The sequence below is a fragment of the Nanorana parkeri genome, unplaced genomic scaffold, assembly GCF_000935625.1.
Source record: "Nanorana parkeri isolate BGI_ZX_2015 unplaced genomic scaffold, ASM93562v1 scaffold94, whole genome shotgun sequence".
Classification (NCBI taxonomy): Eukaryota; Metazoa; Chordata; class Amphibia; order Anura; family Dicroglossidae; genus Nanorana; species Nanorana parkeri.
The window spans coordinates 938,627-952,859 of NW_017306362.1; the positions used below are offsets into that span (position 1 = coordinate 938,627).

The 14,233-nt window shown below is 41.9% G+C and overlaps 1 protein-coding gene across 1 annotated transcript in view; it reads right to left on the reverse strand.

Moving 5' to 3' along the window:
• KAZN (kazrin, periplakin interacting protein) overlaps window positions 1-9,638 on the reverse strand; it is a 383,508-nt gene extending 373,870 nt beyond the window's left edge. The window contains exon 1 of the mRNA XM_018552658.1: window positions 9,242-9,638. Within this exon, the coding sequence (XP_018408160.1) occupies window positions 9,242-9,323 (82 nt within the window). The 5' untranslated portion in view covers window positions 9,324-9,638. The remainder of the gene's footprint in view (window positions 1-9,241) is intronic.
• Window positions 9,639-14,233: the final 4,595 nt, after the last annotated feature.

Sequence of the window (14,233 nt, forward strand, 5' to 3'; positions counted from 1 at the left end):
GGCAGCCAAACAACCACACAAGCGCCTCCGCCACGTGGGGGGGGGGGATCGATGGTGCAGCTGCCTAGGGCGCAGAAATAGGAGGGGGAGCGCAAGCCAGGGCTGCCATCAAAAGCTACAGGAACTGGTCAGGAAGCTGAACGAGCAGCCCCGGACCAAGCCATAGCCATCAGCAACTGCACCACCAGCCCGCACCTTTTGCTGCTGCCTTCACCTCCAGCAATGCATCAGCCATGCACATGTTTCTCCCAGCCCACCGCACTTCGGCTGCCCAGCACTTGTTAAAGTGGTGATCAGAGGACCTGGTAAGACTGGGTGACAGGTATCTGTGGGCTGGAAGTGAGGGTGGAAGAGCAGCGGGAAAGGGCAGTGCCAGGTGGAAAGCAGGCTGTGTAAGGGTGCTAGCTGGCAGTTTTCTGATGCCTACAGTGCAGATGTGTGTGAATACTCTGGAATTATTGCTCCTGACCTCTGTACTGGGTGTTACTCCTGACCACTGCACTCTGCGGAGGGAGGAGCAAAGAGAAACACAATGGAGTGTCACATTCCCAACAGTCGTCTCAGGGCTTTACACAAGACTGAGGCTTTTACCTGTACATAACATGCATAAAACACATGAATTGCACATATAATCTTATGGGAAATTGTTTCTTGAAATAAGTGGCCTGACAACAGGGTCAGCTCATAGTGCACTAGGAATCCTTTCTCATCTAATAAATGTCTTTTTTTTTTTTAATCAAGCCTGTATGTAAAATAAATAAATAAATATATACTAAATATTAACATAACACGATTCACCATGTCCCTGTAACATGTGGTAATGTATTACGGGCATGATACAGTTCAGTGTGATACAGTTTTATTTATTCTGAATAGCACCCTCCTGCACTTTCTCATCATCCCATCTTTCTTTGATGCCGAAGAGGGCATATGCACCTTTTTTGGGGCATTAGACAGACCAATGAAAAGAATTGGCTACCTTAATGCAACACACATTAATTCAGCCCAGACTAAGTATTGTTTTCAAAGTATTTTAAAATCCTAGAAAAGAAGCCTATCCTGGGAGAAGCACAGCGCTGCCATAAATGAGGGTTTCTTCTGAAAATGTTGGTTACCGGGTTGTCATGCTAAGTGTCTTTCTTTGAAATACTAACTTGCTACAAGCATGCAAATAATGATTTGTGACACTTTTTCAACTTTCTTGTTCTGTATACTTTTTCCCAGTCAGCGGTTTAAAGCTGAACTAAATAAAAAAAGATAAAAACAAATGCAGCTCTGTAATCCTTAATAAAACATTAAATGTACTTTTTGTAAATGTAATAACAATAATAATACAAGCAGTGTAAGTACCTAATTTTTTCTTTCTACCCGCCTCTTACAGTGCCTGTACAGCAGAACTCATAGAAGGGGAAGAAGAAGCAGCACAAGGAACCAATCGCAGCACAAGGAACCAATCAGTTGTGCTACAGTAATCATGTGCCCACCAGGACCTTGGTGACAGGAGGAAAGAGCAGAGCAACAGAGGGATGAGCTCATCAATCTGCTGCTTCTCCTTCATTATCCAGTAACAGGCTGGGGGAAGGACAGGTCCTGAGAAAAATTAGGTCTCCTGGCCTGCAAATTATAACTGTGCTGTGTAAATCTCAGATCTGATATACATACAAATGTTTTTGCAGGTAAAATAGCCCCATCTGTGTATTTCATCTCTGTATTTATCTGTTTGTCTGTAGTTCAGCCTAGAAAAGCATTGAAGCTAGAGGGTCAACATAAAAGTCAGTCAACTTGCATTTTTAGAAGGAGGTAAGTAATGGCAGCCCTCATATTTCTTCTGTGATGGCTTTAGACATTTAGAATTTTGTAGGAAAAATCTCTTGAGAACATTTGATAATGCCGTCAGAGACTTGATGGATATCATTTGAAATGTTGTTTGATTTTAACATTCGATTTGACAAATAAAAGGAGATTCCAGAACAAAAAACACATTTCTAGCTAGAATTTCATTCATTTGAGAAACATTTTGCACCCTCCTCCTTTGAATCTTTTTCATCACTATGGTCATAAATATCAATTTGACCCCAGTAACTGTCATAAAATCGAACATACATTTGATAAATGACCGGTTTCAAAATAAATTCTAACTGTGTATACCCGGCTTAAAGTGTAGTTCCCCTTTTGCAAATGAAAAGACAGGTGCTACTCCAGGTCAGTCCACTTACCCTCACTGTATTATGTTATATGTTCCCATTCACAGAGAATATGTAAAAGTTTTTTTTTATAATATATTTTCTACCTTTTAGATGTTTCTTTGGTGAAGGCCTTTGTGCAGATTCCAGGCTACTCTGAGCAGTTTGAAAGTGAAACTAGATGGTCAGACTGAGGGTTAGCCTAAGCTTCCTCTCATTAACATACTATTCTCAGGGCTGTTCCAATAATGAAGCAGCGTGAGGCTGTTGCTCAGGTGGGATCTCTTTTGGTCACGTGGGGTGGGGGGCGGAAGGCAGCGCAACATGGCCACTCTGCTGCACAAAATTAGCAGTGTACCTGCTTCCCCCTTTCCAGCCAGGGCTTCCCAGGTTGCCAAGAGCTGGGCGGCGGGATGTGTAAGAGCCATACACATCTCCCCGCTCAGCTCTTAGCAACCTGGGATGCTCTGGCCAGCATCTGGCTCAGCTCCTGGCAACCAGTGGCATTTGCCAGAGGTGAATGTGGAAATGATGCAAAGGCCACACCGCATGCGCTCCCGGGCCCCCTTCTGCAGTTACCATGCACTACCAGCATCCATCGTCCCCCTGGCTACCTCAGGTGTCAAAAAGGCTAGGGATGCCCCTGACAATGCTTGAAGGCTTTAACCCTTCATTAGCACAGACAATGTTTAAATCTAATGAAATCTGCAAGCACAGTAAAGACAGGGTTAATTAATGTAAACATAACTTTGCACAGCCCCCTCCTTAACATTACATGGGAGGAGAGGTAGATAAAAATTTTAAGTAAGTATTAAGCACCTAAAAATGTAAGCAGAAAATCTTCTTTTTTTTTAAGTTATACAATGTAAATTGGAAGATGTAACAAATATAAAATAGATATTAACCCAATTTCCCTGCAAACGTGGAGCTGCACTTTAAGCAAGTTGCACAGCTGACGATGAAACACCAACAGCAGAAATCTTATTTCTCAGAGTTCTTAGGAATATTGGTCTTGATTCACTCTTGTATTAAAAACAGCCGCCTTCACAGGACCTGTGCCACATCATCAAAACATTGATTTCACAGCTATTTCTCTAATTACCTGTCACCTTCAATCACATCCCAAGAGACAGTAACTTAAGCAATACATCACTTCCCTCCATTGCTGCAGAGACTGAAACAGATAGCTCAGCACATATGGTGCAAATGTTCCAAATTCTGGAATTTATACATGAAATCTGCAGACTTCAACCAGCGATGACAAAAAACATTGATTTCAACAGAGCGGCTTTCAGAAGCCAAGAAATGCCAAAAGTGTTTCAGAGCAACCCATCAAATGCTTGTTTCTGCCTTGTAAGGTATGTATTTAAAATTGACATTTGGAATCTGATTGGATGTTATGGCAGACACTCCAACGTAGAACTGAAGCCAACAATTTTTTTACAGTTTGGATAGAGTATGGGAGGGTTATACCCGTTAGCTTTTTTGCCATCCGTGTTCCATTAGGGGGATTTCCCTTCACTTCCTGTTCGATAGCTACAACAGGAAGTTAGAGGAAATCACTGGTGGTCACCAGAATTGGTGTCCCCATTGGACAATTTCCCATCTATTCCTGTTCTGATGACAACCAACATTTGGGATTTCCTTTCACTTTCCAGCATAAATAGGGTGAATCTCCCTACCGGGGACACAGACAGCAATAAGGACCCGACTGATGTTCTAAACCCTCTCCACTTTATCCAAAATTAAAAATAAAAGTTATGACCTCACATGCCGTTTAAACTCCAGACGTTATGCAAGAATCGCATTAAGAATTCCATATTTGAAATCGGTGGCTGTGAAAAAGTTCTCAGCACGGATATTTTGTTTACAGTAGGCTTTCTAGTTGGGGCAGACAATAGTGGGTGTGTTTGAGGATCCCCCTGTTGCATCACAAGCAGTTGTTCTCAGATCATCAGATTACCAATAAATGGAATACGGGATGACGGCAGCAATGTCTGGATGAAAAACTCAAATAGTGAGCAGGTTGGCTGCATCTCAAGGCTTCATTTTCAATGTTTTAAAGACCTGGATATGAGGGGCTGGATAACATCTGCTATTACATGGTGAAATCTAGTTGTTAATGACCAATGGTTTTGGCTCGGCAGCTTTAATGTAACTGGGAGCTTCTTGAGGAACCCTGGGTAGAATCCTGGTAGGTAAAACAATAATAGCGCCAGTATAATAGTCTTTGGAATAATAAAAGGAAACAACGTAAACAATGAAATAAAACATCCAGCGCGTTTCAAGGTTAAGAACAATCTGCCTTCATCGGCGCTTTATGGGCTGTTTGTGCATAGATGGTTGTACTTATTAAAGGTGAATTTGCTGGCTATACTGTGTATAATTATAGTTTTTTCTTCCATGTCATCATATGCATGAATTCAATTACTTTCATTTAAAAATCTAAAGACTAGAGGTGTGGCCCCATCATAATTAAAATTTGTAACTGTATACATCCAGGGGAGGACAGGGAAACTTTGGTCTGGGAGGCCAATACAACCAACTGTGGGTCCCGCTCTGAGTGAGGGGATACTCTCAGGGACACCAGCCCAACATGTATTATTTGTACTGGAAGGGTAAGGGTTTAAATTCCTCTTGCCCCTCCAGTCCAGACCTCCCTGTATATTTTTTTATTACTGCATTATTTGTTTTGAGTAATATTTTCAAGAAAACACAAAAAGATAACCAAGGATTTATAAGGCGCTCCATACCCCCTCCCCCCCCCACCAAAAATATAGAATATGTCCGTATTATTATTCCAAATATGCTCATTTTGGTTGGCATTTTAATCTTTTTATATCCTATTACTTTTCCTAAATGGAACCCATCATTGTTTTGTGTGTGTTTGGTCATTTCTCGAGATTCATTTAAATGGTTTTTTTATTATGTGTTTTAAGCCTTTTGACAGCCAAGGATGTCATATCCCAGCAATCATAGGGTTAAAAGCAGTAGCAACCAATTTTCCTCTTTATTATAGGAGTTATTCAGGCGAACCGAAAGCCAACTAATCAGTTCTGCAAATCATCAAAGGAGCATCTTGTAGGAAAAATGCGCTAACAAGAACATTTCTGGTTGCCCATTGCAACCAATCAGAATAATTGTTTTATTTTCAGCTCTGTAGAAATTACAGTTTGTAGCTGATTTGTAGGCAGAAAGAAAAGTTCTTTAAATTTGCATTTTTATATAAGATCAAAATGGTTGCAGTGATCACTTGGATCTTTGTGAGCCGGGGAATTGAAGATGGCTAGCAGTATAAAATTGGTGAGAACCTTTGTATTGAATGAACCTGGTTGTACTCATAGTGCCATGGAAGGGAAACTATAATGCTTCATAATAATGTTATAATTCTTCTTGCTATATTGTTTAATATGTATATATTATTTTGTTAGTACAAACATTAATTATAGCACTAACAATTTACATAGCACTATACATTGTGCACATTCACCTCAGTCCCTGCCCTCAAGGAGTTTACAATCTAAGGTCCCTATCTCACATACAAGGACCAGTTTATACAGGAGCCAATTAACCTACCAGCATGTTTTTGGAGTGTGGGAGGAAACCCACGCAAGCACAGAGAGAATGTGCAAACTCCTTGTAGATAGTGACTTGGCTGGGATTTGAACCAGGAACCCCCAGTGCTACAAGGCACTGAAAGCAGAAGCACTGTATGACCAAATGTTCCCACTGCAATGTGAATTAGCTAAAGAGACAGTATAGCAGACGCTGCTCGCTTTGCAGCTCCTTTGGACTCATTGAAACTTACTTGCGCATCAGGGATGAGTCACTGCTCTGATACAAAAAGCTTCCTTCAGCATCAACAAAGACACAACGCTAAACATGAAAAAGAGACTAAAGCTCACCCCGGTAGCTATACATCCAATATTTTTTTATATTTAGCTGACATAAAAAGAAAATTTCTAATTGAGTGCTATGTATTATTCTCAGGTTCCAGACTCTTTCAGACTGAATCTGAGAAACAGTGCAAAGTGCAATACCCACCACATCCATACATAACCCATCTCATTCTGGTCTTACTTAAGTTAATTCTGGTTGGTTGCTACAGGTTGCTGCGTTTTGCATGTCATGCTTTGCCTCTTGCACTACCTATTAAATATTCTTGTTTGACTTTTAAAATAAAGTCCCTAGTGTACAGTCTCTAAAATGTATGTATCCCCTTGGCATTTTTCATGGTTTATTGTCATAGAACATTAACTCACAGTGGATTTATTTATTTATTACCATGATCAACAAAAAATATTTTATTTCCTTTAAAAGTGAAAATGGATCTCTGCAAAGTGATGTAAAGCCCAACTCCTGTTTTGTTTTGGGTAGACCAGGGAAGGGTTAGGGCCTTAGGCAGCACAGTGGTGTAGTGGTGAGTGCTTCTGCCTTGCAGCACTGGGGGTCCACCAGTTTAAATCCCAGCCAGGTCACTGCCTGCAAAGAGTTTGCCTGCTCTCCCTGTGCTTGCAGGGGTTTCCTCCCACACCCTAAATACATGCTGGCAGTGGTAGGTTAATTGGCTCCTGTCTAAATTGACCCTTGTGTATATGCATGTGTGATAGGGACCTTCAACTGATCCCTTAAGGGCAGGGACTAATGTGAATGTGCACTGTAAAATGTAAAACATTGCATAAATTGTCAGCGCTATATCAATAATAAATAAATAGGTGGCCATCTGATTCCCTACTGGGGAGAGTGTCTGTCAGAACAGGAAGTGAGGGGAAAACTCCTTAGCAGGTACACAGAAACAAAAACCCAAGTAAAGAGGGCTTTGCACTTCTGGTAATATTTTTATTGCTGTATATGACATCATCCCATTATTTTATGGGCAGCACAGAGACGAGAAGTGGTGGCAGATCTCCATAGTGGGGCACAGCCTAAAAGCCTACCCAAATGAAGGTAAACAATGTTACTAATGATACCCAAAAAGCACTTGCATAAAAAGATCTGCTTTATTTGTTAAATTAATTCAGAAACAATTCTTTCACTTTCCCCCCACCTGCCTAATATTGAGTAGGTCCCCATTTTGCCACCACAAAAACCCTGACCTGTCAAGGCACGGATTCCACTAGACCTCCGAAGGTATGCTGTGGTATGTGGCACCAAGCCATCAGTAACAGATCCTTTAAGTCCTGTAAGTTACAAGTTGGGGCCACCATGGATTGGACTTGTTTTTTCAGCAGATCCCAAAGATGCTCAATTGGATTGAGATCTGGAGAATTTGAGGCTAAGTCAACACCTCAAAGTCATTGTTGTGTTCCTCAAACCGTTCTTGAACCATTTTGTCAGTGTGGCAAGGCGCATTATCCTGCAGAAAGAGGCCACTGCCATCAGCGAATACCATTTCCATGAAGTGGTGCACTTGGTCAGTATCAATGTTTAGGTATGTGGTGTGTGTCAAAGTAACATCCACATGAGTGGCAGGACCCAGCAGACAGCCCCATAAGCAATAATATGCGATGCACTGTGTTCAGTCATCTTTCTATCAAAACATTACATTTTCCAGCAATTTGAGCTACAGTACCTCTTCTTTTGGATCCAACTACAGGGGCCAGCCTTCGCTCCCCATGTGCATCAATGAGCCTTGGCTGCCCATCACCCAGTCACCAGTTCACTGGATTTCCTTCCTTGGACCTCTTTTGGTAGGTCCTGAACACTGCAGACTGGGAACATCCCACAAGACCTGCAAGACCGGGAACATCAAGTGCTGCAATTTTTGAATTGCTCTGACCCAGTCGTTTAGCCATCACAATTTGGCCCTTGTAAAGTTGCTCAAATCCTTACCCATTGTTTTTGCTTCCAAAACATTAACTTCAAGGACAAAATGTTCACTTGCTGCCTAATATATCCCACCCACTTCCAGGTGCCATTGTAAGCCGATAATCAATGTTATTCACTTCACCTCCTATAATGATATGGCTGATCTGTATATAGACATACTTTTTTTTTCCAAAGGCCTTCCTGTAATACCAGACATCCTTCTTCTCCTCTGGTGGCAATGGTCCACAGTCCTTACTGCTGCATTGAACTGGGCTTACATGTGAGCACCAGTAATTCTCTAATTATGTCCCCCAGGGCTCAGATATGATATTGATATTTTGGGCTCAGATAGAGCTGATGAGCATAAGAAATAAATACTTATTGCCTATGCTTCTCAGCTCCATATTATGGCCATCGTGTAATATTACAACACACTTCATTCAAACTGGGAGAAGCTCCAACTAGTGGCCATAATATAATATTACAACACACTATATCCAAACTGGGAAAAAAATATTTAAAGAACATTCATATTTTGCATTATTCACCCAAAAAGAACATTCACAGATATTCGGCGGCGGCCAAGAGTTCTTGTTGTTTATAAATAGACCCCTTTAAGTCAAAACGTATTCAACCATCACATCTAAGGACTGTTAAGCTGCAAAATATTACATTTGTGTTCTTGGATTTAGTTACACTTTCAATTGAACAGGGTCCAATAGATGAACTGCCTGTGGCTCAAAGCACCCAATCAGCTTCTTCTTTTAATTCTCAAAAGGAGGACCTCTTTGCTTGCTGGTGGGCCAGACGGACAGTAGTTGCAAACCCAACAACGCAACTACCATCTGCAGTGCAGTGTATGAAAGGTTCCACGTTAAACTATGTAAAGCAGGTTTACACTGAACAAGTTTCTCTTTGATATTTATATTAAACCTCAGGTGACTGTGCTCCTGGGGACAGCAGTCTCACACTACCTCTCCCTTTGTCTATGGGTTAAATATCAGATTTTTTTTCCTTTTCACATAGCAGCCCAGAACGTTATTGCACAGACCCTCAACGCATATTTTACAACTGTTGCATGCTGCCGAATGTTAATTTGACCCGGGATGCGATTCATTATCTCTCAGTCTATAAATAATCATGCAGGTCACACGCAGAATATGAGCTGAGCCAGAAGGCAGGCACGGCTGCATACATCACTGCATTGATTAAACATGAGCCCGTTATATATGGGAATAGGTGACACTTACCTGCCTCCATCACCTCACACTGCTGTCCGAAGGCGTGCGAGAAGGTGACGGGCCCAGAAGCATCCATGGCTCTCGATGTCATGGGTCTGACGGTCCAAAGCACCACGCACCACTTGTTTTAGCTATGTACGGCTTCCCAACCCTGTCAGCCCTGCTTCCAGACAACAAATATTTATTGAGGGCTCGAGTTTTTTTTTTTTTTTCCCCGGGATCCAGAAAGCTGTTCCAGCAGCTACATCCTCAGATGCAATTACTGAGAAGCAGAGGGAGAGATGCGAAGGGGGGGAATGTCTCCGGCAGCTGCAGCCGATCTTGTAAAACAAATGCAGTTACTACCTAGTAAATGCAATATCTGAATTTATTTTGGACATGTTGGTAAGCTTGGACATCCTCCCAAAGCTCAGGGCTGCTAAAATTTGTCCTACTTAAAATTCCGACAAGACGTTTGGGATCCCTGTATTGTCCGGGTTTTATGACTGCAAGGCTGGTGTGCGAGACTGTGCTGCTTTCAAATGACTCAGTGTTCCCCCTTTGTAACTCCCTGCAGTCGATAAGGAAAATACATTTGCTCTTTACAAAATGACTGACGGTTATATTAAAAATGCACAAAGGGCTGTGTTAGTCTGCAGTATAGAACTTGAGTTGACCTTGCAGAACGATGGAGGCAGTGGAATGCTGTTATCCGTAGCAGCCAATCAGAGAACAGCTTTAAGACGTTATCTGCATGCAACTTAATGAAAGCTGATTTCTGATTGGCTACTTTGCATTACTGATGTTTTTGTGATAATGGTAAAGTGCACCTGTAGTTTTTCAAACAGTATGCTGCACAGCAGGATGGTAGGGAGGGTAAGCACTGTTTTTTTTCCTCAATACTTTTTGCACTATAGGAAGGTTGTATCAAGCTCAACTGTAAGCAAAACACATAAGTAATCAAATTAAAAACAACTTGCATTCTGATAACCCTCAAGCTGAAATTGATTCAGATTAGGGATGAGCTCAGGTTCGGTCCACATAGCCATATTAGGTAAATTACATTTCCCAAATATAGGCATGTAGCCATATAAGGTCAATGATGTCACTGCATAATGCCCCTTTGCTTACATCAAGCTGTGGGCAGGGAATCCTCCATCCACAGCTGATTGGGTGGTTTCCTTCCATGTTTGGGAGGGGCTCCTTCTGGGTTCAGAGGAGCTCAGGTTCCGACCCGGTTCAGTCTAAATCTAAGCTCATCCTTAATTCAAAGTAAGGCAAAATACACTTATAAGGCATGTTTCAATTTTCTCCTATCTTCTTGATCCCCTAAAGCAGGGGTAGTGAATAAAAATACAAGGAGGTTCCGTAAGTAAAATTTTCTTCGAGCAGAGTTCCGAATTGCGGTCCGCTATTTAGGCTGTAATCACACAAGCAGCTGCACTACAACGCACAGCTGCTGGTGTGTGTTCCCAGGCACAGTGCTGATACGCCAATCCTAGCACATTGCACTGTTTACATGCCTATTTTTTTTTCTTCTTAGAACTCTTCCCCATGCATGCCTTACGTGCGCATGTTCATTTTAATCAGATGGCCAGGGTGAAGGGGGAGAGAGGTGACCAGTCACACCCACAGGACCAAGGCTCGGGTGAACAGATCATTTTTTATTTTAGACCCTAGACCCAAACAAGCATTTAACCCTTGCAGTATGGGCATAGCCCCACTACAAAGGTTCAGCAATTTTTTTCTCCTCTTAGCTTCCCCCCATTAATTAAGTCTTCTTTCTCAATTGTCTTTATTAGCCAGAAGACCCCTCCTCTATGTGCCTGTGTGAAACTTTTATCAAGTTGGTTTTGGGGCCGGATTTTTCAACTAGGCACATTGACTGCAATCCCCCAAGCAATAATAGTGCCTCCGTGTCCAAGAAGGGCTCTCTTATTGGATAGAGGGAACAGTCGTTGGTGGGGCTAAGCCCAGAAGTCAGGCCCCAAAAACTAATTATAACAGACATGCACGGATGACGGTTAGGCCTCATTCACACAGAACGCAAGCAAAATTGTATATTGCGTATATACGCGTCTATGTGCGTATATACGAGCGTCTATGCGCGTATGCGTGCACTATATGCAATCCCAGAATGCATCACTCGTAAATGGAATTTTTAATGTGCTGTACGCATGTATATGCGCGTAAACACGCGTATATGTGCGTAAATACGCAAAAATACGCTGCCCGGACGCATCTCTGTTCCATTCTGTATGTGCGCATATATACGCTACGCAAATATACGGCTCCATACGCGGCTGTGTGTATGGAGCCATTTATTTGCATATGTTGCATATGGTACAGTACGCACGTACGCGTTAAAACCAGTAATAGTAGGCAACTTGTGGTGTCTTTGTGGTGTTACTAAAAATTAATTTTTACCACAATGCAGGAGTCTATTAAAAAATTGTTTGTCCAGTGTGTCAAATATACTGGTCTCCCCATATTCATTATTCTTTTAATTATTATTATTATTATATGATCACCTTAACCATGATCTAAAAATCATATAATACTTTTTAGCAGGGAATGTTGTGAAAATTATTTCAAGGGTTCTCCTGGAGGAAAAAGGTTGAGAAAGGCTGAGTTAGATCATTCAAGATTGATTTGTGTTCTACTCTCTAGCCCATCTGTATAAGCAGAAACATGGATGCTTAGGCAAGCATTCATCTTCATGACAACAGACAGATTGTGCTTCCATGTCTGAGCAGGAATACAAGCACCTTAAAGCTTCTAAGGGCTAAACTGTCATTTATAACATGGTAGTAGTCAACTAGTGTGGCGATACACAAAACTAGAGTACACCTTAAAGTGACCTTGCTGCTTCCTTCGGAAAATACAGCCAGCTGCTGCTCCCTGCAGAATATTTACCTCTCTGGGATGCAGGATGTAAAATTGTACCTGTCTTCATTAGCTCTGGATGTGTTGGATAGCATTTCTCCCATGGGTACTGTGGTACCTCCTGCTAGCCTCTACATCAAAACAGGACATTGCAGCTGACAGGTTGTACCATGATGCCCAGCGTGGGACATGATGTCCAACACCTCCAAAAGAGCCATAGAGCAGTGGCAGCCAGAGCTGATAAAGACGGCAGAGCAGGGCCGTCTTTAAGGGCCCTGCTGTTGCCCGAGACCCAGTCATTGTTGTGGGGCCCAAAGCAGCTGCCCCTTGAGCCCGCAGAAACTTGCCGATCGCATGGTAAAATACGTTATGGCATAGGGCACTGCCATAACGTATTTTTCTATGCGAACGGCGCCATCGCATAGTACAGTCTGTACTACATTTCCGTGTGGCTCCTCCCCTTCCCGCAAGGTCTCACGCAAGCTCACAGGTGGGTGTCCCGTGGCGATATCGCCGTTCCTTCCGGCTGCCTCACACAAGTCTATGAGTGTCAGACGTGAAATCCGGAAAGCTCTGACTGAGGCAGAGACTGGCACAAGACTGAGGCAGGTGAGAGCTGGGCACTTTGTGGCACTGGCAGGCCAGGCAGTAATAATTAAATAATTAACCAGCTTGGGCAAGGGCAATAATTTATAAATAGTATATTTTTTAAAAATAATATAATAGGACTGTGGAGGATGTGGTTGCATTTTCTGATGCCTGCAGCTGCTGAGCTACCCGCTACACCACCAGGGCAAATGAACAGCAAATAATTGTACATTAATTCATTAAATGTAAATAAATATATACATTAATTTACTGCTGGGCTAATAATTAAAAAAAATATATAGAATAAATAAAAAAGTATTCAGCTTCTTGTATTGCAAGGAACAGCTGGCTGCATATAACAGAAGTGATAGTTTGCTTTGGAAAACCATAAAACCATGTTACTGAAAAGACCAAGGCCCTCTGCCCTAAATACCCCTTGTATATTATAGAATGCAGAATAGTAGTTGGGGTTTTCTCTGCTCTTCAGCCTGCGAAGGGATGTGTTGTAACTTCAAACACCTGGCCAGTTGAAATGAATGTTGCATATGCTACTCGTGTCCATGGACCAGAGATAAGCAAACATCCATCAACCTCTGGGAGCCATACCTGTGGCTGTCAGAGTCTTGCAATGCCTAATGGGATTCGTAGTTGCACTACACCTGGAGGGCCGGAGTTTGCCTACTCCTGCCATAGACTATAGCAAGCACCCACCACTTCCTACAATGCTGAGGATAACAAAACATCTCTGTGGTCTGCTACAACAAATGTGGCAAATCAGCCCTCCAAATTATAAAAATAAAGAAAGAAAGAAACAAGTGAACGGAAAAAAATCAATCAAGTTTATAAGAACGGCCGTACTGTTCTAAGTTTCTGGGCTGTTAATGAAATGTGTGTTTTTGCTACAATGCGGCACATTCTAGTCATTTTTTAAAGCTCATCCGCATGCAAAGAACTGGTGAGCCAGGGAGGCTGCATGTACCATACTGTGAAAAAAAATTGCTGCCTGTAAAATAGGATATTAAACATTCCTCTGTTTTCTATTTCAGCAGATGTCTGTGCAAGGGGTTGGCTTTTTGCCTGGAGATGCAAGTCACTATATTTATACTTCCATTCTGAATTACATAGAAATAGCCAGTGTAACAGTCCTGGGTGGAATGTGTTTTATCGATTGCTCTCATTTTAATAAAAAGTTAAATTATTGCAGATCAGGAACCACAAACTTTGCTTTTATTATGAAATCTGAGTATTGACCCAATGACCAGGGTGAGGGAAATTGGATCTTATGCATTATAGCTGGCTATTCTTAGATGTTTTTCCATTCTCAAAGGACAATTCCATCTTCCTGCAACATCCTCCTGACGAATTTGAACTTGTAAGGCAAGGCAATGGAACAATCAACGTTGTAAATAGTATTTATGACCGATTTTGTTTCCATTTGCCTATGATGGCTTTTGAAGTCTCTTTGCACCCCATGGGAAATGTTTACATATTGCTTGCCGCTCAGTGGTATGTTGAGTGTTTGTAAAGATCCCAATGTATGTGAGAGAG